Below are 26514 nucleotides of genomic sequence, written 5' to 3' on the forward strand. Positions count from 1 at the left end.
GGAGTCCATTTCTAGCCTACTACAAAAGGCTTTAAACTTTTTCGTAATAGATAGTACCTAGTCCGAGATACGAATATATATACATTTTCTTTGAGGAGCGAAATAAAAACACGTCCGCTCTACTCAACGGCTTCTAAATAGTCTAAGGGCAGCTAAATCGTCGAATATAAATTTGCTTACTTTTGAATTTTATAATTTACACCAAAATCCGTACGTATTGTAAGAGCCATAATTTGCAAAAGTCGGTTGAGAATGTTGGTTGACCAAAGCCTTGTTGCCCTATATCACACACATGTTTTAATGACTTCATATTTTCCAAATTTGGAAGAGGGCGAAAATAATTCCACTGCCGGAATCGAGTAATAAATTCCGCCCGATTGCGATATTATTCTACTTGTCGAAAGTATTGGAAAGGCTCATGGATGAACAGATGAAGTCATTTCTCGAAGAACATAGGCTTTTATCTGAACGACAGTCAGGCTTTCGAGCTGGTCGTAGCTGTGCCACTGCTCTAATCGATGTTGTGGAAGGCATCAGATGCAATATTAATACCAATCTTGTCAGTTTCCTTGTCCTTTTGAATCATTCGAAGGCATTTGATTCGGTCGATCACAAGATGTTAATTCTTAAGCTCGGCAGTGACAATGATTGACTCCAATCTTAAGAATAAGCAGTTTATTTTCAGCGCGGAATCGGTCAGATTTCTTTCACTTGAATGAAGGCGTTCCACAAGAATCTATTCTAGGTCCACTTTTGTTTATTTCATACATAAATGACATTATGAATATAAGAAATCATCCTAATATGGATATATACGCCGATGACGTGCAAATCTGTTCTTTATGCAGTGCCGACAATGTTTTTTTGGTTATGAAGATCAAATTAATGTCACTCTGGGGGCCATTTACAGATTGGCTTCTAAGAATGGCTTAGCACTCAATCCATCCAAAACAAAATGCTTAGTTACATCGAGAAATAACCAGGATACTTCATCTCCTGACATGAGTTCACATATTTCATGACAGCTATGTTGAAATATGTGAACTCCGCTAGGAATTTAGGTGTTGTATTTGACAATTCTTTGTCTTGGAATAAACATCTTGATAGCGTTGTAGGGTTGTAGGTTAAGATTACGGTATGTTGAGGCATCTATGGCATGTACAATACTTCATACCACAGGCAGTTAGGTACATTATCGCCAAATCTTACCTCCAGCCAAAAATATTGTACAGATCAATACTTCGAAGTGTTACAAACGGAATGGCTAGATTAGTATACCCCCATAACACCATGGAATCTATTTAACAGGATAATCAACCCGAAAACGTTCCAGTCGGGATTTGAATCCAGGGCTTCCACGCCATGCGCCAACATGTTAATCTCTGCGCAACGCTGTATGGAGTCCATCGTTAAGAAGTATTTTGCAAGAGGCAGATTTGGTTAGATCGACTCAGAATGTCATGGCAATGAAAAAAATTGCCTGGTTGCAAAATTAAGATCCGACAGTTTTGGGAACGAAAAATATTGAAAACTTAACATTAAAACAAGATGTTGAAGCCACTGCAAATGAAAAACAATTTAATTAGCGCTAAATTCGGCCTCGATGTATCTGCTCAGCTTAAATGTGAATTATTTCGTATAAATCAAATCAGCAAGTAAATAAATAATAAGAGACTCAAAATATGAAATTGAGGCACCGGTTTGATTGAGGGCTATATATATATTTTTATTGACTTCTCTCAGCTGAATTTGGTGTGAGTATGGGACTTATGATAACATACTTCGTACACCTAATTTCAGCTGAATCGGGCAAACTGGAGTCTCTCAGGGGATCAATAAGTCAAATACGGGATTAGCATTTATTATATCCACCACCATAGGATGCGGATATATTGTACTAATCTAGTCAATCCGTTTGTTACACTTCGAAATATTGATCTGGGACTCCATAAAGTATATATATTCTGGATCGTTTCGATATTCTGATTCGATCTAGCCATGTCTGTCCGTGCGTCTGTCGAAATCACGTTAGCGGTCGAACGCGTAAAGCTAGCCGCTTGAAATAGCCGAAAAGATACTTAATATTGATGTGGGTCGTTGGGGATTGCGAATAGGCCATACTCCGATCCACCGATTTGACTTCTTGAGCCCCTGGAAGCCACAATTTTTGACCGATTTGGCTCAAATTTTGCACATAGTGTTCTGTTATGACTTTCAACCACTGTGTTAAGTACCGTCCAAAGTATTCTATAACCTAATATAGCTCCCATATAAAGCGATCTAAGGATTTGATTTCTCAAATACACATAGTGTTCCGTTATGACTCTCAACAACTGTGATAAGTACAGTCCAAATCGGTCTATAACCAGATATAGCCCCCATATTTTCGCAGAATCCATGGTGGTGGATTCTCAAGATTCGGTCCGCTTTTAATTGTTTTTAAATTTACCTGAGCAGTAGTTGGTGTGAGTGTTATAATTCATAAGTTGGGTTTAGATGATATTGTTCTAACATCCCTAATAGTGATATATGTACGTGGGAGCTATATCGAAATCCGACTTGTTCCAATCGAATTGCGATCGTTCGTCTGTCTTTGGCCCAAATATGTGATGTGTGTAAAATTCGACGACAATCTAACAAAAATTTTGTATTCTCAAAAAAAATGATTAATTCATTAAGCATTGCCATTGGGCACTTTGAACAACCAGTCAAAGTTAAGGCCAAGATTACAATTCGAAATGATGTGGTCAGTTGCATCGACCGGCAAAGTGAATGGTTTAACACATTCCAAACTAAATAAATGCATTCATTCAGAGTAGTTGCATTTTCTGCAAGTGGTGTGGTATAGGGACTAGAAGAGAACCAACTTCTGCCGAACTATGCGTGCACACGAGAATGCTAGCGAAGCATGACTGCGCCGGTGGTTTATAAGGTGGCAATGCCATTATGTGGTAGACCTCCAACTGGGTCATTGAGGATTGATGGCACGCAACGCCACTAAATTTGTTAACATTAGAAATATTACGCAATACTTATAATCCGAATATACGAAACTAATGGATTTTTCATTTCTTTGCAGACTCCAACGATAAACACTGCCTTCGATAATGACAATTTGCTGAACCTAATTCGCTTTACTAAAGAGAGAGAGAGAGAGAGAGAGAGAAAGAAGATAGAGGGAGAGATCAATTACCTAAAAGACTTGAAAGTGCAACACCAAGCAATCAGCGCAAGTTGAACTGCTACGCGGCTTAAACAGAAACATGGTGTTGCCATTCGGTTTGGGTTCAGATGGTCATCACAATCCCGACAGTAGCAGCAGTACTACTACAAGTGCCAAGGGCAAAGGCACTGCTGGTGGTGGGGGAGACAGCAATTCTGGATCCGGTGGTAATACCAGTCGAACCGTAAGCTACGCCCCCACAGCTCCGCCCTTCTTCATGAGGGCGCACACAAATGTGTCAACTGGTGTGCCGATAATACCATGTCCCCACATTGACTTCATCGTGGTCAATGGGGATGATCGCTACATGATACGATGCGAACGCAAGGCCGTATTGGAAAATAGCGTTGAGCTGGCTAAAGTGATACATGCCGGCCCAAACAGCGGACGCAAAGGTGATAATCATTTTCAAATCTCAAATGTAGATAAACATGATTTCGAACTTGTCATACGATTTTTGGAAACAAAATTTGTCAAATATCGTGATCATTTGCACATATTGAAAATCCTTGAATTGGCTGACCGATACAATTGTCCCGATTTGGTATGTTCTATTCCATTGTCAATGAATACTCGTACGCAGCAATGTAATTAATAGTCATAAATATTTGGGCATTTCTTTTCTCCAAACGATACTTTTAGATTATCCACTGCATCCGAGAACTGGACCTTCAACTGTGTAGTGCGACCGTGATCGATGTATTCCGCGCCCTTTGGTTCTATCAGGGCATCACGACATCGAATCCGCACCAGTTCGGCTCGGTCATAACTACCCAAGAGTTGGCCTCAAAGAAAAGTAAACGTAAGGCCCACCAATTGGCTGTGGCGAATTCGAGTACAAGTGGGAATTCCAACACTAATCCGAGTACAACTACAAGCAATATACCTGCCCCTAATCCAAAGCCCTTCACAACGGAAGACTATGGAGTGGCTCTGCTGAACAATGCCCTTCAACTGATCGACATGCATGCCGAATTGATTCTGAGTAAACCAGAAATGACTGAATTGCGTTTTGAGGAACTGGAGATGATAGCAAAACGTGATGCCCTGCAATTGAGCTCAGAACTTACACTCTTCACCTGCCTGGCCGACTGGAGCATAGCGGAATGCAAGCGCAAGAAATTGGACGCCACGGCGGAGAATCGCTGCCGCGTCCTAGGTCCCTTGTGTTTAACGCCTCGCTATTGCTTGATGACAGCATCGGAATTTCGAAAAGCATGTGATCGCGTCGAGTTGTTGAATCCCATAGAGACATCACTGGTCGGTGATGCCATAGAAGGTAAACTTTTCAGTTCGATATACTTTTCCACAACGGCTCTTTGCATCACATGTTAAGTAGGTAACTTCGTTTTGGTTCCTAATCAGATTATGCCACAGCCTGGCACTTTGTGCAAAAAGTGGTTTTGGTTAAGCGATGCCCAAAATGAAAATGTGACTGTATGTGTGAAATACTCTCTTTAAAAATTAATTAATTTTTTATGCCTTCCAAGCGTTTGATAAAAAAAAATCTATTGTTTTTAAAATAAAAACAGGAAGACGATGCGTATACCCCTGCCCTGCTCATGTTCATTCGTTGCTCTCTCAACAACGATTTAAACAAAGAGAATAGGAATACGTGTGACTAGCCACCAACGCTACCGTAAACGGCTGGGCATCGCCGTTTAAGTTACTCATAATTCGGTCCATCAAGATCCCATGTGGAACCAAGCAGATCGCCTTAAAACCTCTAATTTATACCCCATTAAAATTAAAACCGATATAACTTCTCCTGAAAGTGAGGGGAAAGCCCACGGCTGCTGATCTTCAGGTTGCTATTTTTGGACATCGCAGAATTATCTAACGAATCGTTTTGCTCTGTTATGACGGAAACGATAAGATAAGGAATGAGAACAGAACTATGGGCCTTTTCATGTTAAGGCTGGGTCACATAACCGTGGAACCAAACCCAATTTTGACTATTTGCGCAGTTCATGCGTCGAGTTCGCCATTGTCCGTCTTTCTTTCGAAGGAATAAAACTAGGCGCTTGGAATTTTGCACAAATACTTTTTATTTGCAAAGGTCGTTTAGCGTTGTAAATGGTCCAGTTGTTAATATGGGGTTTTTCATTTCCCGGCTTTTCACCATCCCGGAAAAACGGGAATAAAATATTTCAATTTCCCGGTTCCGGGAAATTTTTGTTTTGATACTTCCATAAGCATAGGAACTAAATGGTCAAAGGTTTTGACCTCAAATATCATATATACTCAAATCATCCTTGAATTTTCCAATCGATTTGCTTTTAGGCGATTATCTTTAGGATGTAATATTCGAACATTAGACGATACTGAAAACAAGTAAAAACGAATTTTGATACCATGGATATATTTATTATCCTTTTTTATAATAACACTACTACATCCATATTAGTATCCAAATAGAGGCCGATCATAATCATATTTGGCTCAAGTGTCGAGAAGCTTTATTCAAGTAGTAGTACCAAATTTCAAACCCTAAATCGGCAGATCGATCTATATAGATCGCAGATCGATTATATATTATTCGGGTCGGATGTCGGGAGTCTTAATACAACTAACTGTTTAAAATTCACCCAAATCTGAATATAATTGCGCCGTTTATGGTCTTTAGACCTTAAAGCTTATAAGGCTAAGACCCAAAATCGGCAGATCGGTCTACGTGGCAACTACATATATCCAAATATGTTCCCATCTGGACCATATTTGGTTCGGATATCTACGGGCCTAATAAAGCTTACTTCTCAAAATTCAGCGAAACCGGTTAATAAATGGGTCTGTAACGGGCTTAAGACCCTAAATAGGCAGATTGGTCTATATGGCAGCTATATGTAAATATGAGCCATATTTGGTTCCAATGTCGATGGGTCTGGTAAAGCTGGTCCGAATTTCAGCGAAATCGGGTAATTAATGTGCAAGTTACGAGCTTATGGCCATAAATCGGCATACGGGTCTATATGATATCTATATGTAAATATGACCCGATAAACACTAAATTCGGGTCGGAACGAAAATGAGGCTTTATGGGCTTTAACCCCTAAATCGCCAGGTCGGTCTAAATGGCAGCTATATCCAAATATAATCCGATTTGAGCTATTTAACCGGCGTATAGAAGCTATACGAGCTTGTGCTAAATTTCAACTCAATATCTCAAATAATTTTTTATTTTTATACCCTCCACCATAGGATGGGGGTATACTAATTTCGACATTCCGTTTGTAACTCTTCGAAATATTGATCTTAGATCTGATCGTCTTGACTTTCTAAGTTGATTTAGCCACGTCCGTCCGTCTGTCTGTATGTCGAAAGCTCGCTAACTTTCAAAGAGGTGCAGGTAGGCGCTTGAAATTTTGCACAAATACTTCTTAATAGTGCAGGTCGGTTGGGACTTAAATAGGCCACATCGGTCCATGTTTTGATACAGCTGCCATACAAACCGTTCTCCGATCTTGATATCTTAAACCCGTAGAGGGCGCAATTCTTTTCTGACTTGGTTGAAATTTTGCACGTAGCTGTTTGTTATGGTTTCCAACAGCTGTGCTATGTATGGTTCAATTCAGTTCATAATCTGATATAGCTGCCCTATAAACCGATCTCGGGTCTTGACTACTTGAGTCTTTACAGTACGCAGTTCTCATTGTGCACGTAGCGTTTTTATATGATTTCCAAAAACTGTGCCAAGTATTGTCCAAATCGGTTTATAACCTGATATAGCTTCATATAGAGAGATCTCCCGATTCTTATTCCATTTAACTGAAATTTTGCTCAATGACTTCCACTATGGTCTCCAATATCCAAACCAAGTATGGCCTGAATCGGTCTCTAACCTGGTGTTGCTTTAATAGCATGGAAAACTTTATCCGTTATCAGTTGCTTGCCTATAAAGGGATACTGGGCAAAGAACTGGAAAAATGCGATTCATGGTGAAGAGTATATAAGATTCGGCCCGGTCGAACTTAGCACGCTTTTACTTGTTTATTTTAAAGATGTTTGAGAATTGGGACCTAGTTATACCCTCCACCATAGGATGGGGGTATACTAATTTCGTCATTCGGAGACCCCATGAAGTATTGGGTTGCCCACAAAGTAATTGCGGATTTTTTATTAGAAAGTAAATGCATTTTTAATAAAACTTAGAATGAACTTTAATCAAATATACTTTTTTACACTTTTTTTCTAAAACAAGCTAAAAGTAACAGCTGATAACTGACAGAAGAAAGAATGCAATTACAGAGTCACAAGCTGTGAAAAAATATGTCAACGCCGACTATATGAAAAATCTAGCCATGTCCGTCCGTCTGTCGAAAGCACGCTAACTTTTGAAGGAGTTAAGCTAGCCGCTTGAAATTTTGAACAAATTTTTTTTATTTGTGTAGGTCGGTTGGGATTGTTAATGGGCCAAATCGGTCCATGTTTTGATATAGCTGACATATAAACCGATCTTGGGTCTTGACTTCTTGAGCCTCTTAAGGGCGCAATTCTGGTCCGATTTGGCTAAGTATGATTCAAATCGGTTTATAATCTGGTATAGCTGTCATATAAACCGATCTTGGATCTTGACTTCATGAGCCAATAGAGCGCGCAATTCTCATCCGATTTGGTTGAAATTTTGCATGAGGTGTTTTGTTATGACTTCCAATAACTGTGCTAAGTATGGTGCAAATCGGTACATAACCTGATATAGCTGTCATATAAACCGATCTGGGATCTTGACTTCTTGAGCCTCTAGAGGGCGCAATTCTCATCCGATTTAGCAGAAATTTTGTACAGCGGTTTCTCTCATGACTTTCAATATACGTGTCTAATATGGGCTGAATCGATCAATCGCTTGATACAGCTCCCATATAAACCTCTCTCCCGATTTTGCTTCTTGAGCCTCTACAAGGCGCAATTCTTATCGGAATGAACTGAAATATTACACAATGACTTCTACAATGTTCAGCATTCATTTATGGTCCGAATCGGACAATAACTTGATATAGCTGCAATAGCATAACAGTTCTTATTCAATATTATTTAGTTGCCTAAAAAGAGATACCGCGCATACAATTGGACAAATGCGATCAATGGTGGAGGGTATATAAGATTCGGCCCGGCCGAACTTGGCACGCTCTTACTTGTTAGAAATACCGACGACAATGTAGCGAAAATGTTCAAAAAATTAGTTGTAAGACCAATAACTCATAAACCGTTACGGATACACTAGACATGTTTTTAAAGGGTTTACGAGCTTATCTTAAAACAAGTAAAAGCGTGCTAAGTTCGGCCGGGCCGAATCTTATATACCCTCCACCATGGATCGCATTTGTCGAGTTCTTTTCCCGGCATCTCTTCTTAGGCAAAAAAAAAGGATATAAGAAAAGATTTGCTCTGCTATTAGAGCGATATCAAGATATGGTCCGGTTTGGACCACAATTCAACTATATGTTGGAGACCTGTGTAAAATGTCATCCAATTCGAATAAGATTTGCGCCCTTTGGGGGCTCAAGAAGTAAAATAGAGAGATCGATTTATATGGGAGCTGTATCGGCCTATAGACCGATTCAGACCATAATAAACACGTATGTTAACGGTCATGAGAGAATCCGTCGTACAAAGTTTCAGCCAAATCGGATAATAATTGCGACCTCTAGAGGCTCAAGAAGTCAAGATCCCAGATCGGTTTATATGGCAGCTATATCAGGTTATGAACCGACTTGTACTTTATTTGACATAGTTGTTGCAAGTAACAATAAAAGACGTCTTGCGAAATTTCAGCCAAATCGGATAGAAATTGCGCCCTCTAGAAGCTCAAGAAGTCAAGTCCCCAGATCTGTTTATATGACAGCTATATCAGGTTATGAACCGATTTGAACCATATTTGGCGCAATTGTTGGATATCATAACAAAACACATCGTGCGAAATTTCATTCCAATCGGATAAGAATTGCGCACTCTAGAGGCTCAAGAAGTCAAGACCCAAGATCGGTTTATATGGGAGCTATATCAGGTTATGGACCGATTTGAACCATACTCGGCAACGTTGTTGGATATCATAACATAACACGTCGTGCAAAATTTCATTCCAATCCGATAAGAATTGCGCACTCTAGAGGCTCAAGAAGTCAAGACCCAAGATCGGTTTATATGGCAGCTATATCAGGTTATGGACCGATTTGAACCATACTCGGCAAAGTTGTTGGATATCAAAACAAAACACGTCGTGCAAAATTTCATTACAATCAAATAAGAATTGCGCCCTCTAGAGGCTCAAGAAGTCAAGACCCAAGATCGGTTTATATGAAAGCTATATAAGGTTATAGACCGATTTGAACCATACTTGGCACAGTTGTTGGATATTGTAACAAAATACGTCGTGCAAAATTTCATTCCAATCGGATAAGAATTGCGCACTCTAGAGGCTCAAGAAGTCAAGACCCCAGATCGATTTATATGGCAGCTATATCAGGTTATGGACCGATTTGAACCATACTTGGCACAGTTGTTGGATATCACAACAAAACACGTCGTGCAAAATTTCATTCCAATCGGATAAGAATTGCGCACTCTAGAGGCTCAAGAAGTCAAGACCCAAGATCGGTTTATATGGCAGCTATATCAAAACATGGACCGATATGGCCCATTTACAATACCAACCGACCTACACTAATAAGAAGTATTTGTGCAAAATTTCAAGCGGCCAGCTTTACTGCTTCGGAAGTTAGCGTGCTTTCGACGGACGGACGGACGGACATGGCTAGATCGACATAAAATTTCACGACGATCAAGAATATATATACTTTATGGGGTCTCAGACGAATATTTCGAGTAGTTACAATCAGAATGACGAAATTAGTATACCCCCCATCTTATGGTGGAGGGTATAAAAAATCAATCCGATCGGCCCATAAATGACTACTGTTTGCCAAGCAATTCAAAATTTTACAAGCTCGAGGTAACCAAATGTCAAGCCATATGCATCAGCTCCTGGACTCACTAGTATCCCCAAATTTTACATTTTTTGAAAACACCTCAACATGGCTGTGTAAAGTTTCGTATATATATCTCTATCCGTTCAAAAGTTTTAGAATAATTTCCATGATTTTTCGATTTGGCAACACTGTGTGTAGTTTATAATCACGATTCAGCCTTTGAAAATTTTAACAGTGAGTTTCATTAAAACTCTCGCCATCCGATTCGAATAAAGTGCGTATCGGAGCATACTTAGATATATTTAGCAGCCATATAGACCTATGTGCCGCTTTAGCGTCCTTAGTCCATAAAAGCCGCATTTATTACCCGATTTCTTTGAATTTTTAACTATTGAGTTGTTTTGAGCTTCCTATCATCCAATTTCGCTGAAATTAGTTATAGTGACAATGACATGGTGACAGTTGAAAATGGTTCAGATAGGACCAAATTTAGAAATAACTGCCATATAGACAGATTGGCTGATTTGGGGCCATTGATTTCCCGATTTCGTTGTAACTCGGAACAATAAGTTGCTGGTGGCTCCCGATATTCGGATCGCATATGTACCGTTCGGAACTTATTTAAACAAAGCTTCCAAACAGACCGATCTGCCGATTTTTATTTTACTCCTTGGTTGATAAAGATCATAAATGTCGGTATGCCTCAGACAGGATATAAGGAAAGATTTGCTCTGCTATTAGAGCGATATCAAGATATGGTCCGGTTTGGACCACAATTAAATTATATGTTGGAGACCTGTGTAAAATGTCAGCCAATTCGAATAAGAATTGCGCCCTTTGGGGGCTTAAGAAGTAAAAGAGAGAGAGAGAGAGAGCAATTTATATGGGAGCTGTATCACGCTATAGACTGATTCAGACCATAACAAATACGTATGTTGATGGTCATGAGAGAATCCGTCGTACCAAATGTCAGGCTAATCGGATAATAATTGCGACTTCTAGAGGCTCAAGAAGTCAAGATCCCAGATCGGTTTATATGTCAGCTATATCAGGTTATAAACCGATTTGAACCTTATTTGACACAGTTGTTGAAAGTAAGAATAAAATACGTCTTGCAAAATTTCAGCCAAATCGGATAGGAATTGCGCCCTCCAGAAGCTCAAGAAGTCAAGTCCACAGATATGTTTATATGGCAGCTATATCAGGTTATGGACCGATTTGAACCATACTCGGCACAGTTATTGGATATCATAACAAAACACGTCGTGCAAAATTTCATTCCAATCGGATAAGAATTGCACACTCTAGAGGCTCAAGAAGTCAAGACCCAAGATCGGTTTATATGGCAGCTATATCAAAACATGGACCGATATGGCCCATTTACAATACCAACCGATCTTCACTAAAAAGAAGTATTTGTGCAAAATTTCAAGTGTCTAGCTTTACTCTTTAGGAAGTTAGCGTGCTTTCGACAGACAGACGGACGGACATACGGACGGACATGGCTAGATCGACATAAAATGTTGCGACGATCAAGAGTATATATATAGGGTCTGAGACGAATATTTCGAGTAATTACAAACAGAATGACGAAATTAGTATACACCCCATCCTATGGTGGAGGGTATAAAAGGAGAATAAATATATTCATGGTCCAAAGTTCGTGTGTCCAAAGCACACAACAACCCGATTACTGGCTTACGTTAGGTTAGGTTTAAGCGGCAGTCTGCCAACAGACTCACTTAGACATTTTCGTCTATTGTGATACCACAGAAACAGAAGAAGGAATATGCCTTCAAGTTCCTACCGTTGAACCATCCAGATCGCTTTAAGAAGCCCAACAACTTGGGAATGTTCAAATCCGCTAAATCAGACAGGTTCTCAAGGAAATGAGAACCTAAAGTGGAACTCCTTCTGACTGTTAGTGCGAGATATACACACACGAAAAGTGTTCTATTGTCTCTTCTTCATCGATTTCCTCACAGCTTCTGCAAAAGTCGTTGCTGGCAACCTTCGCTAGAGGCATACGTACAGGTTCCAGTATTCCTGGAATGTATAAGGAAGTTCCTAGTCTCGCAAGCTCATCCGCTTTACAATTCCCTGGGATATCTTTGTGGCCCGGCATCCTTAACAGGTTTAAACATCTGCGACAGATGAGAGCGGGTTTTGTGTGGAGAAATACGTTCTCCAGGGATTTTATGGCTGTCTGAGAAGATATTTACGCCAATAGTCGTTATGACATTATATCTTAGCCATTCCACCACACACTGATACACACTGCAGTGGTCGGGCAACCATCTGGGCGTCTAGTTTGGAACAATCCGTAAGAATCTCTATGCAACTTCTCTCACTAGGGTTATCGTAGTTCCAATCGGTTCTATCAGGAATAGATAGTTTATCAAAAAGCGGCTCAGGTATGGTTTAATCCACACTGCCCACATCATCGGACATTGTATCAGGGATAACACAGTGTCCGTAGCCGCCACATGGCCAATGAGAAAGCTCCCTTAGCCTCACGGCAATGGTCGCTGCAATTTATCTAGCCGCAGTGTCCAGAGGCATTAGATGTAGCATTAAATTCAATGCATCAGAAGGTGTCGTCCTCAGTGCGGCTGTGATGCACAAACAAGCCATCCTTTGGTTGCGGTTGAGTATTGAACAGTAGGTGGACTTTTAAAGCGCCGTCTACCAGACCACATCACCATATATCATTATAGGTCTGACAACTGCAGTATATACCCAATGCATGACACGCGGTCTAAATCTTCAACTTTTGCCATTGGCCTTCTTGTAGGTGTATAGGGCAAGAGTTGCCTTTCCAAAATGTTGGATTTGAAGTTCAATTTCCTGTCCAGCAAAACACCCAGGTAGTTTGCGCTTTCGGTAAGTGGAATATTCTCTCCTCCCAAGGAGACAGGTTCCGCCGTAGGCAACTTGTATCTCCTGCTGAAAAGAACTACGTCTGTCTTGCACGGATTTACACCTAGACAACTTTCGGTAGCCCACTTCGCTGTTACACGTAGAGCATCCTGAATTTACATCTCTAAGAGTGCTGGGAAACTTTCCACTATCCGCAATTGCCACGTCATCAGCATACGCGATCACTTTTACACCTTTTTCTTCCAGAGACAATAACATATTGTTAATGGCTATATTCCAAAGTATAGGGTACACCTCCTCGAGGTGTTTTTCTGCTGACCCATCTTTTTAGATCCACAGATCTCCAGCCTGCCGTAATTATTTTATTAATAAATTTTCTAACGGAAGAGTTGATGCCTAGAAACTCCAACTTCTTTATGATTGACGTCGGTTTAACATTATTGAAAGCATCTTCAATGTCAAGTTGCTTTCAGTTTACTGGCCTAGGTGTATGTCAATAGCGGCATGAGGTGGAATTATCTCCGTTCCCTCTCTTCATAACCTAAATTACTGACGGAGGCTAAGGTGTATGTCAATAGTGGCATGAGGTGAATTTATATCCGCTCCCTCTCTTCATAACCTTAATAACTTACGGAGGGGGGTGCAATTGTAAATGATATGGTCGAAATTTTGCATGTGATGTTCGATTATAGATACCGGCTTCAAAAATTTAAATGTAGCATGTTGATTTAAAAAATGCCGCTTTAGAGTGTAAGGAAACATTTCGGGGCCAGCTTATAAAGGGGTTTCCAAAAAGAAGTGCTATTTTGAAATTATATAGAGAGTGGTGAAATCATCTTGAATGATGAGGCCCAATTTTACCTCGGTAACTACATCAAAAAGCAAAATTGTCGCATCTGGAGCTCGGGAAGTCCAAGAATTATTGTTGACTGCGTTGACTTAACGTGTGACTGTTTGGTGCGGATTATGGTTCGATGGGGTCATTGGACCATACGTTTTCGAAAGTGAGGTTGGATCAACAGTTACAGTGAATGGATTGCACTATAGAGAGATGAATTATGATTATTTATGCTTGGAGTTGGATAATAATGATGTGGACAACGTTTACATTCAACAAGGCAGCTACGTGCAACAAAACCATTGCTCTTTTACGGAAAAGCTTCCGGGCCGTGCTATCTCTGGAAAAGGTAATCACAATTGTACATCGAGATTTAACATCAGGCCCCAAAGTCGGCCACGTAAAAGTTAAGTTGTACCAAGACAAATTCTTTTACAGGTAGTGAACCGCAAACAGCTGAGTACAATTTTTTCCTCGCGAAGTACGCTATCCGTTACCGAATTTTCATAACATTCTGTTTTGAGTTTGAATTGAATGAATAACGATAAAATGGGGCGAACTAAATAGTTACAAACTAAAAATCAGAGTTGCACCAAACACTAATTTTGACAGATAGTTTCCTCGGTTTTTTGTTGTTGGTCTACTGCTCCTACCTGTAAATGAATTTATCTTCAGATATACGCCAAAAAATTTAACTTTTCTTTAAATACTAAAATAATAGCACTTTTGGAAACCTCTTTCGTGTACAATATCCTACTAGCCGATCCGGCGCACTTCGTAACATTTTAAAATGGCTTTTTGAAAATATATCAATCTTTTAATAATTTTAAGCATATGCCTAGTGGGCCAAGGCATTCATGGTCACGGGTCCTTGTCAAATCCATATTATTTCATTTGTTTACCTTATTTGTCATATTGGGTTTGCCAATAAGGAGTTGATAACTTTTATTATACCCACCACCGAAGGAAAGGGGTTTATTCATTTTGTCATTCCGTTTGCAACACATAGAAATATTCATTTCCGACCCTATAAAGTATATATATTCTTGATCGGCGTAAAAATCTGAGACCATCTAGCCATGTCCGTCCGCATGTCTGTTGAAATCACGCTACAGTCTTTAAATATAGAGCTATTGAGCTGAAACTTTGCACAGATACTTTTTTTGTCCATAAGCAGGTTAAGTTCGAAGATAGGCTATATCGGACTATATCTTGATATAGCCCCCATATAGAACGGACCGCCGATTTAGGGTCTTGCGCCCATAAAAGCCACATTTATTATCTCGACACCCGTTTTTAATTTGGCCTAGATCGATCCAGTTTTGGATATAGCTGTCATTTAGACCGATCTCTCGATTTAAGGTTTTGCGCCCATAAAAGGCGCATTTAAAGTCCGATTTTGCCAAAATTTTTGACAGTGCATTGTGTTAGGCCCTTCGACATCCTTTTTCAATTTGGCCCAGTTCGGTTCAGATTTTAATATAGCTGCCATATAGACCGATCTCTCGATTTAAGGTCTTGGACCCATAAAAGGCGCATTTATTGTCCGATGTCGCCAAAATTTGGGACAGTGAGTTGTGGTAGGCTCTTCGACATTTTTCTGAAACTTGGCTCAAATCGGTCTAGATTTGGATATAGCTGCCATATAGACCAATTTCTCGAGTTAAGGTTTTGACCCCAAAAAAGTCGCAATTTATAATCCTGAAATTCACTGAAATTTGAAATTCACTAAAAACAGAAACAGCGTAAAAATCTAAGACGATCTAGACATGTCCGTCCGTCTGTCTGTTGAAATCACGCTATACTCTTTAAAAATAGAGATATTGAGCTGAAACTTTGCACAGATTCTTTTTTTGTCCCTAAGAGGGTTAGGTTCGACGATGGGCCATATCGGACTATATGTTGAAATAGATGCCATATAGAGTGATCCGCCGATTTAGGGTCTTATACCCATAAAAGCCACATTTATTATCCGATTTTGCTGAAATTTGGAACAGTGAGTTGTGTTAGGCCCTTCAACATCCTTCGTCAATTTGGCTCAGATCGGTCCAGATTTGGATATAGCTGCCATATAGACCGATCTCTCGATTTAGGGTCTAAGGCCCATAAAAGGCGCATTTATTGTCCGATTTAGCCAAAATTTGGGACAGTGAATCGTGTTAGGCCACTCGACATCCTTCTTCTAATTGGCCCAGATCGGATATAGCTGCCATATAGGCCTATATCTCGACGCATTTATAATCCGATTTCACTGAAATTTGACACGGTGACTTATATTAGGCTTTTCAACATTCGTGTCGTTTATGGTTCAGATCGGTTTATTTTTAGATATAGCTACTAAAAATATCAATATTTTGTTGTACACAATTGAACAATGATTTGTGCTTATTAGTATTTGGTCCAAATCGGAACATATTTCGATATCGCTGCTATGGTGCATAAGGTATGCATTTTTCACCGGATTTTGACGAGGTTTACGTTTATACCCGAGGTGATGGGATCGGCTGTGTGGCACCGTCCTGTTGACGAACCCAAAAATAAGCTTCGCCACTGAAGATGATCTCGCTCTTAAATTAGCGACCACCGGCTCCGAATTTCGGTAGCAAATTTTTAAGATTTTCCGACCTTATTCGTGTACTTTACCATAATGAAAATGTTGAGTTTACAGAATTAATTAACAGTGGCAGTTCGATGATAAGTGTAAGAGTGCTTTCAAAAACTAAATTCAAAGTTGCCAAGTCGCTATTGGGAAACACTTTGCATTTTTAACATCTTGTCATAATATACCATTTAACATTTTTAAAGACCTTTGAGAGACCTTTTTGTACCGTACCCCGCAAAGACCATTCAATTTAATCCCCACTGGCCTACATGTCCTTTTGAGATATTTTTCTGTGGACGGCCCCAATACACTTCTCACAAACTTCGATACTAGAATCGAACTCTATTGCCATTAAAATTTATTTGAGTGTCATGTAGTCCCCGTGGGCCTACACATCAGTTTGGGAATTTTCTGGATGTTGAACGGTCCCCCACACACTTGGTCCCAAGTAGCTACGTAGGTCTCATATTTTTGAGATAATATCGGACCTAGCAGTAGAGAATTTATCGGCGTTAGGATTCTTCGACCCTAATATTAATCTCAGTCCGCTATTGTTTTTAAAATTTTTTCCGAAATCCCTAATTAGAAAGGAAGAAAAACTTTGATGATTTAATGACGCCTTTGCCTCAGATGCCGCTTTGCTTTGATCGAATGGCCGATGAAGCGTTGACGGCAATACAATTTTTTTGAAAGGTAACTTCAATAGACAACAATGTCACATTAAGAAGCCTTTTATGATTAATAGTCCTTCAAACATTTGTTATAATTTTGAAGCTTTCGTAACTTTATCTTTTAGAATTTGTTGTGCAATTTCTCCTACGTATGATTTGCGAAAAACTACTCTTGTATGGGCAATTCCATTGTGACGGGTGTTAAATTTTTACTGAAATAAATGAATATATCTTCTGAACAAAATATTGGGTTGCCTAAAAAGTAATTGCGGATTTTTTTGAAAGAAAGTAAATGCATTTTTAATAAAACTTTGAGTAAACTTTAATCGAATATATAATTGCCATTGTGTTCGATAACCTTTTGCCATCTTCCTGGCAAATTTAGTATTCCACGCTCATAGAACTTCTGGCCTTTATCTGCAAAAAACTGAACCAAGTGCGATTTTATAGCCTCATCATTGCCGAAAGATTTACCACTTAAGGAGTGGAGTGGCAAAGATCGAAATAAATGGTAGTCTGATGGTGCAAGGTCAGGGCTATATGGTGGATGCATCAAAAGTTCCCAGCCAAGCTCACTCAGTTTTTGGCGAGTGACCAAAGATGTGTGCGGTCTAGCGTTGTCCTGGTGGAATATGACACCTTTACGATTGACCAATTCTGGTCGCTTCTCCTTGATGGCTGTATTCAATTTGTCCAATTGTTGACAGTAAACATCCGAATTAATCGTTTGGTTCCTTGGAAGCAGCTCAAAATATACCACACCCTTCCAATCCCATCATACAGACAGCATAACCTTCTTTTGGTGGATATCAGCCTTTGAAGTGGTTTTAGCTGGTTCACCATGCTTGGACCGTGATCGTTTTCGACTAACGTTCTTGTAAACAATCCACTTTTCATCTTCAGTTATGATTCGTTTTAAAAAGAGATCGAATTCATTGCGTTTAAGGTGCATATCACAAGCGTTGATTCGGTTTGTTAAATGAATTTCTTTCAATACATGTGGTACCCATATTAAAATTGACGCCAAACAAACAAATGTAAAGAAAATTTCGCGCACTTTTTTTCTAAAGCAAGCTAAAAGTAACAGCTGATAACTGACAGAAGAAAGAATGCAAATACAGAGTCACAAGCCGTTGAAAAAATTTGTCAACGCCGATTATATTACTACTATATTACCGACAATTACTTTTTGGGCGACCCAATATTTGAAAGCTACATTTTATATGAACTTTGTCCAATTTCCACATTAACGAACCATCAATTAATATCATTGGTTTTTTTCGTAACGTTACCGTGACACTTAGCGAAATTTGAAGGCCTTTCACCAATCTCTTGATTGGTTAAAAATTTTGTATGTGAACATCATTCAATAATTTCTGACATGAAACTTTACATACTTGCCTCTCATCTTATTTCAAAACCTTTGAAAAAATCTAAGCTTTACTTGTAACGGGCGTTACGGGCTATTTTTATTCTTATATTGCATAGGAACTTCTATTTGATTTAACGTTACTTTTTCATAAACACAATGTAATTAGACTTAAAGCATACTATTTGAATACAGGCTTACGTAGACCGGTCCCCATATAAACCATGTAGAACTTATATAATGCTTATTTCCATTGGGTAGACCGCACCATGTTTGGATATGGCTGCCATATGGTCCGAGCATGGGTCTTGAGCTCATAAAAGGTAAATTTGTTATCTGATTTCGCTTAATATGTAGCATAATATTGTATCAGACCTCTCTGCTTCTTTGACGAGTATGGTTTAAGTGTGATGATGGTTAGCTAAAGATGTAATGTTGTTCTCTTGATCGAAGTTCTTGAAGTCACTAAATACCATTTTTTATCTTCATTTGCTTAAATTTATATATTTGATGATAAATATTACAATGAGCCAAGAATGCCTCATTTCAGTTATTTAGTTTTGTTCACCATGTTCATATTTTACTAAAGTATAAAGTTATTCAAGAAGATACACCATAATTGGAGACCTTTATGATACCTTCTTATATCTCGAAATTTGTCAAAGAAAAAAAAAATTAAAGTAGTTCGTTTGGAAAAACACTCTGTGGTTCCTTATTAGTAACGGGCGTTACATAATTGAACCTTAAAATAAAAATGCTTGCACTTACTACTTACTTTAGTTCTTTATTTTATTTTGCAATAACCGGTAGGAGGTATATTTGAGAAACAATGATGTCACTCCGAACAATTATAAGGTGAATGTTCAGCCGGTATTACTTATATGCAAAAGCGGGCATTTTTTGGACTCTTAAAACGAGTTTAAAAAGATATTTTATGCACTCCACCATAGGATGGAGGTATAGAAAGCACGCTAACTTTCAAAGGAGTAAAGCTAGCCGCTTGAAATTTTGCAATAATACAATAGCTGCCATATAAACCGATTTTGGGTCTTGATTTCTAGAGCTTCTAGAGGGCGCAATTCTTATCCGATTTGGCTGAAGTTTTGCACGAACTGAGCTGATATGACTTCCAACAGTTGTGTAAAGTATAGTCTATATTAGTCCATAACCTGATATAGCCGCCATATAAACCAATCTGGGATAATGTCTTCTTGAGCATCTAGAGGGCGCAATTCTTATCCGATTTGGCCGAAATATTGCAAGAAGTGTTTTATTTTCACTTCCAACAACTATGTTAAGTATGATATAAATCAGTCTTTATCCTGATATAACCGCCATATAAACCGATTGGATTTCAACCAATATGGTTGAAATTTTGCATATGTCGTTTTGGTATGACTTCCAACAACTGTTCTAAGTATGGTCTAAATCGGTATATAACCTGATATAGCTGCCATATAAACCGATCTCTCAGATTGACTTTTTGAGCCTCTAGAGGGCGCAATTATTATGGCTGGTGTTCTTCTACTCGAAAAATAATGAATAAAGACGGAGGAGGAGGAGGTTATCGTCCGATTCGGGGCTCAAGAAGACAAATCGGGAGATCGGTTTATATGGGTGCTGTATCAAGCTATAGATCGATTCAGACCATATTGCACACGTATGTTGAAGGCCATGGGAGAAGCCGTTGTTCAAAATTTGTGCCAAATCGGATGAGAATTGCCCTCTCCAAAAGTCAAGATCCCAGATTGGTTTATATAGCAGCTATATCAGGTTGTGGCCCGATTTGGACCATAATTCGCAAAAATGTTGGAAGTGATATCAAAACACTACGCCGGACGAGAATTGCGCCCTCTAAAGACTCAAGAAGGCAAGACCCAAGATCGGTTTATATGGCAGCTATATCAAAAAATAGACCGATTTGACCCATTTACAATCCCAGCCCACCTACACTAATAAGAAGTATTTGTGCAAAATTTCAAACGGCTAGCTTTACTCCTTCAAAAGTTAGCGTGCTTTCGACAGATAGACGGACGGACATGGCTAGTTCGACTTAAAATGTCACGACGATCAAGAATACATATACTTTATGGGGTCTTAGACGCATATTTCGAAGAATTACAAACAGAATGACGAAATTAATATACCCCCATCCTATGGTGGAGGGTATAAAAATTATTTAGAAATAATTTTAATTTTTTTGAGCAAGGACGTAACTTTTTATGGAATTGTCCATACATCATTGGATAATTGTTTGTCTGTGTAGATATTTTCGCAACTCCATGCAACTATTCTTTTACAACTTATTGAGTTATAATCTTTATACTATTTTAAATCGCCAGAGTCAGCTGTTTGCAATTGCTCTATTTAAAATGATGATGCAATGGCTTGGATGTGATTATGTTTGATTGTATCTACAGTTTTTGCAAATTTCTGCAAACAAAAAATCAATACCGCTCCAAAATTTAAGTATTCCATATTCCTTCTTATTCCATTTTCAGGTAAAAAACTCAAGAATTTAACACCAGAGCAAAGTCAATTATTGGAGAAGTTTCGAACACCGCGGCCAGAATTTGCCAAAATGCCCATTAACCTTAGTGATAGAAGTAACCCAAAGAACTATCCAAAAAAGATGAGACGGGCCGAAAAAGGTTCCTCCGAGGAAGGCTGCTGGGAAAATTTCGGACTAAATTGCTTGGCGGTATTTGCATGCATCTTCGATTAAGGCTAGTGTTACGTTGCGAATTCGCTCACAATGATGGTAGTTAAAGAATCCCCCAAAACCCAACTCAATGTACTCTTGATTTACGTTTAAGTTTTTAAGTTTAGCTAATTTATGATGATAAGTAAGGATGAAGCCGTATCTTAAATCGTTATCAGTCATCGCCAGTATTATTTGCGGTCACAACATGTGAAGAGAGAATGAGAGAGTGCACACACGCACACATTGACCTCAACTGACACAACATTAAATATATGGAAGTCCTGACCCCACAAATTCAGTTTCGATTACTGCACCTAAGATTTCCAACTCCTATAGAACATCACTTATTTAATGTGTCCACCGTCCATTTGTTGCGAGAGATGATCTTACATAGCAAATGACACAAGGTAGTGCTACTAGTACTTGTAGATGGTAGCTGGTTTGGCGTTGTTTATTCAAACTGAAATGAAACTAATGGCGTATACTATGCTCGCTTTTCACTAATTGAGTCTTATTTTCAAGAGGGTAGTCAGAAACGATAGCGATGCAAAAAAGAACTGCAACATATTTTGTCTACAAATGGAAATGTACTTCTTTAAGGTGCTATCACACTATATGTTCTTGTCTTCTGACAAACTTTTAGAGTTGCACACATAGTGGGATACAAATGCAACTAACACATGAACATCACTTTTCAAAATGGCACTGTTATTTTTCGATTAGAGCGGTGCTCCATTCCTCCTGATAATAACATAACGAAATCTGCTGTTGATGTTTTAAGTTGAATGGAAGCAATCCCAAATTAAATTGTTTTCACAACATAAAACTAGATTGCTAGGATTGTACAATAGACAGCGAATAATTGATGCGAAAAGAGTGACAGTATCGATTCCTCTTGGAAGAGATTAAAATACCTCTCAGTTGAGGGCAACAAGTTCGAATACCCTCACCTCAAAATGATGGCCTGAAATTTTGAAAGTCAATTGAACTTTCTTCAGAGACTACAAATAACTACTTGAAAGAGATCTTTTTAATTTTGCTAAGTTATGACAAAAATCGGATTGATTTTCCATATTCCATGCAACACTGAAATTAACCTACGATTTTTATTAATTTTTGCACTATCGATTGACAAACAATATCAATATATAACAGATTTAACTCGTATCTATGAGTGTAGTATTTGGTTAATTTTAGCTGCCCGATTAACACTGACAGTTGTAGCATATTTTTGTTTTTGTTTTTGTTTTTGTTCTTGGTTGCCAACAAAAAAATTTATATATGTTACAAATCACAATCGATTTTTGTAAGTTTTCCCAATATATCTTTGTCGATATTGTTAAGGCTTTTCAATATAGAGACGAACTCAATTCCTCATTTAATACTTTCTCTCTCACTCTCATTCTCGGTCTGGCTGCTTTCCCCTCTTATTCTCGTTTATTTTTTTCTAGTCAAATTTGTTAAGTGTTACTCTATTCATTATATGTATACACATTACGTCTACATACATACTCGCACACGTCCCTACGTAATTAGACAAACAAATATTATTGTTGTTGTTATCGGCTTATGTTGTTAAACAAATTATTTTGAAAAAGGTTTTAAGTTCACACATTTTTTTATGTCACCGAAGGAAATGGTGATGACATATGAAATGGCAAACGCACACACACATATACATAAACCTATACCCGAAACTGGAAAACTATTTGTTATATTAGGAAAATTGCAAATGTGTGTGTAATAAGAGAATATAAAAAAACAAAATAAAAATAAAAAAAATACCCATTAGTACTTCATATTATACTAGTTCATACATACAACTTGCGTACATACAATGAATCAATGAAACATTTTGTAAATAAAATTCTTATTGAGCTTTCATGAGTGCAGTTGTTTTTTGATTTTTATACCCCCTCCACCATAGGATAAGGGTATACTTATTTCGTCATTCTGTTTGTAACTCCTCGAAATATTCGTCTAAGAACATGACATGACATTTTAAGTCGATCTAGCCATGTCCGTCCGTCCGTCTGTCTGTCGAAAGCACTCTAACTTTCGAAGGAGTAAAGCTAGCCGCTTGAATTTTGCACAAATACTTCTTATTAGTGTAGGTCGATTGGGCTGGTAAATGGTCCATATAAACCGATCCTGGATCTTGAATTCTTGAGCGCCTAGAGGGCGCAATTCTTATTCGATTTGGCTGAAATTTGGCACGACGTGTTTTGGTATGACTTCCAACAACTGCGCTAAGTCTGGTTGAAATCGGTCCATAACCTGATATAGCTGCCATATAAACCGATATGGGGTCTTAAGCCTCTAGAGGGCGCAATTTCTATCCGTTTTGGATGACATTTTGAACAACGGCTTCTCCCATAACCTCCAACGTACGTGTCAAATGCGGTCCGAATCGGTCTATAGCCTGATACAGCTCCCATAAAAACCGACTTCTTGAGCGTCTAGAGAGCGTAATAGAGTGGCTGAAATTTGGCATGAAGTGTTTTGTTAAGACTTCCAACAACTGTACTAAGTATGGTGCAAAATGGTCCATAACCTGATATAGCTGTCATATAAACGGATCTGGGATCTTGACTTCTTGAGCGCAGTTATTGAGGGAGCGCAATTATTATCCAATTTGGCTGAAATTGAATGAAAATTGTACAACGGTTTCTCCTATGACCTTCAACATACGTGTCAAATATGGTCTGAATCGGTCTATAGCCTGAAACAGCATCGTGGGTATAACCTGAAGATAGCCTGAGATACCGGGAAAAGAATTCGACAAATTTGATCCATGGTGGAGGGTATATAAGATTCGGCCTGGCCGAACTTAGCACGCTTTTACTTGTTTTTTTTTGTGATTTTCATCCAAATATCATTTTATTCAGAGGATCTGGCCTGCCACCACAGAATTATAACTGTGATATCACAATGGATTTTGGAAATGGAACTAATGGAACAATGGAAATTGAGTAAGTCAGTTTGGTAAAAAAAATAACGACACTGTAGGCAATGCGTCTTTTTATGACAAACGCTTTTGTATTATGAGTAGAGATTGACCAAAATTTAGATATAATTTGGTGTTGGGAAACGAATTTTGAGTGTAATCTGAGATATACATTTTTTATGGAAAATTTATGTAAAATGTACGAGCCAAAATAGATAAAATTATAATTTTAAATAAGTTAACTATTAGGGGTATAAGTACTGTTCTGGATCTAAATGTTTTGCCGTTTTCCTCTAATTGTATCCTACAATAAGTCCTCCTACAACACCCAACTTTGTACCGATCTCCCGATTTAAGGTCTTAGGCCTATAAAATCCGCATTAATTACCGATTTTGCTGGAATTAGGCAGAACCAGTTGTATTGTATATAGTTTGCCCTTGTTCCTTAGAGAAATTTGCAAATTTTACAGTTGTAGTAAGTTCCCTGATATCTGTGTCAAATATGTGTCAGATCGATCTATAACTTAATATGGCCCCTATATAGACAGGTCTCCCAATTTATGGCATAAGTCCAATAAAAGCCGAATTTTTTATCTGACTTCGCTGAAATTTGGCCCAATCAATGGTATTAAGTTGGTTGAAGGTATGGTTGGAAAGAGGCATATATGCACATATACCTAAGCCAGTAATCGGCTTGTTGTGCTCCCTAAATACTAAAAAATTTAACCTCGAAAAAGAAAATCTAAGTAAAGAATTCCGTCTTACTTATAAAATCCTTAACTATTCACCATGCCACGCCCCTATCTTGGTTCATGTCTGGTATTGTGTCTCCACCTTAGTGTCGATATCTGTCAGTTTCTTGATAAATGTGCCAATTATGTTTCATATTAGTCAATATCTTAATATAGCCCCCATATAGACCTATCTCCCGATTTAAGGAATGAGGCTAATAAAAGCCGAATTTTTTACAAATGCGCCTTTTGTGGATCCAGAACCTTAAATCGTGAAATCGCTCTACATATGTCAGCTATATCCAAACAGAGTCCTGTTCGCCATAAGCGTAAAAACAACAGAAATAGAAATAAAAGACAGTAGGGTTCATTTTAATTGACAATAAAAAGGGTTAGATGTTAGCTTTATTTAAACTTTCGATTAAAGTACGAAGGGGGTAAACAAGATTGCCTTCTATAATTATTGCAACGATATGTAATAGAATCACGAAATAATGGACTGTATGTTGCGAAAGTTCGATAACGAGTGTAAGTAATAAGAAAATGAAGAAAGGTGGCGGGCCAAGCATTGGAGAAAGGGTTAGTAACTCGTTGGAGTCTGACATTTCATCTACAAAGTTGAACTCAAAGGGAGTAGAAATTTCTAATAAGAACTTCAATCAATCTATGGTCAATAAACCCGAATCAAACGAATTTACGAAATTAAAACCGCGTATTTTAATTGGACTTAAACAGTCCGGTCCGCATCTTGCAATTTGACACAGATATTGAGCCGAATCGGATGGGCTTCACTCACTGTTTAAAATTTTAACGAAATAGAATAATAAATATGTCTTTTATGGGCCCAAGACTTTTTGTTGGAACATCGGTACGTATGGCAGCTATAACCATATAGTCCTAATGATTCTAAAACTGATTGCCAGATTCGTATTGTACTCCAATAGCTTGATCAGCAAGTTTTTTACCAGATTAGTGATTTGGGTTGCTATAATGTTGCAAACAAAAATTCTCTTTAATCAGTTCACCTATTTTTGATATCTTGCGTTTTTGATGTCAAACTATATTCATAACATGCAAAGTATGCAAAAATAAGCAACATATTCAAAAACTAGTAAGATAGGGCAAAAATCGGGCGAAGCCGACTATATAATACCCTACACCTACCCTACAATTATAATACCCTAATTACCCTACAATTAAAATACCCTACACCTACCCTACAATATATAAATATATATGTATATGAGAGCTATATCTAAATCTGAACCGACTTTCAAACAGATCGTTTGAACCGATTTTGATGAAATCTCGCAAACAGTAACATATCTAAATTCGAACCGATTTTAATAACATTTTGCTGGTATGCTAAAATATATATATATATTTATACACTAGCTGACCCGGGCCCGCTCCGCTGCGCCTTCTTTTACTTCATATGGAACAAAATTTTTCTTGGAATATTTAATTTCGACAAAGAGCTTGACTAACAGTTTAACAATGTAAATGCCTTTATCTGAATCCCAAATGATCTTTATTGGTCTACGAATTTCAGTTTGGATGTAAGGTGTACTCCATTCCTAAAATACTTTATTTCAGCCCGATATTCTCATGGTATCTGATTTAGGG

The 26514-nt window shown here is 38.3% G+C and overlaps 1 protein-coding gene across 5 annotated transcripts in view; it reads left to right on the plus strand.

The window, feature by feature from the left end:
• Nucleotides 1–23092, plus strand: part of LOC106092869 (uncharacterized) — a 146263-nt gene extending 123171 nt beyond the window's left edge. For all 5 annotated transcript variants that reach the window (XM_059360703.1, XM_059360717.1, XM_059360699.1 and 2 more), the window contains 3 exons: nucleotides 3080–3767; nucleotides 3866–4502; nucleotides 21008–23092. In XM_059360703.1, coding sequence (XP_059216686.1) covers nucleotides 3264–3767; nucleotides 3866–4502; nucleotides 21008–21231 — 1365 coding nt within the window. In that variant the 5' untranslated portion in view covers nucleotides 3080–3263 and the 3' untranslated portion in view covers nucleotides 21232–23092. The remainder of the gene's footprint in view (nucleotides 1–3079; nucleotides 3768–3865; nucleotides 4503–21007) is intronic.
• Nucleotides 23093–26514: the final 3422 nt, after the last annotated feature.

This window comes from Stomoxys calcitrans, chromosome 1 (genome assembly GCF_963082655.1).
Source record: "Stomoxys calcitrans chromosome 1, idStoCalc2.1, whole genome shotgun sequence".
Classification (NCBI taxonomy): Eukaryota; Metazoa; Arthropoda; class Insecta; order Diptera; family Muscidae; genus Stomoxys; species Stomoxys calcitrans.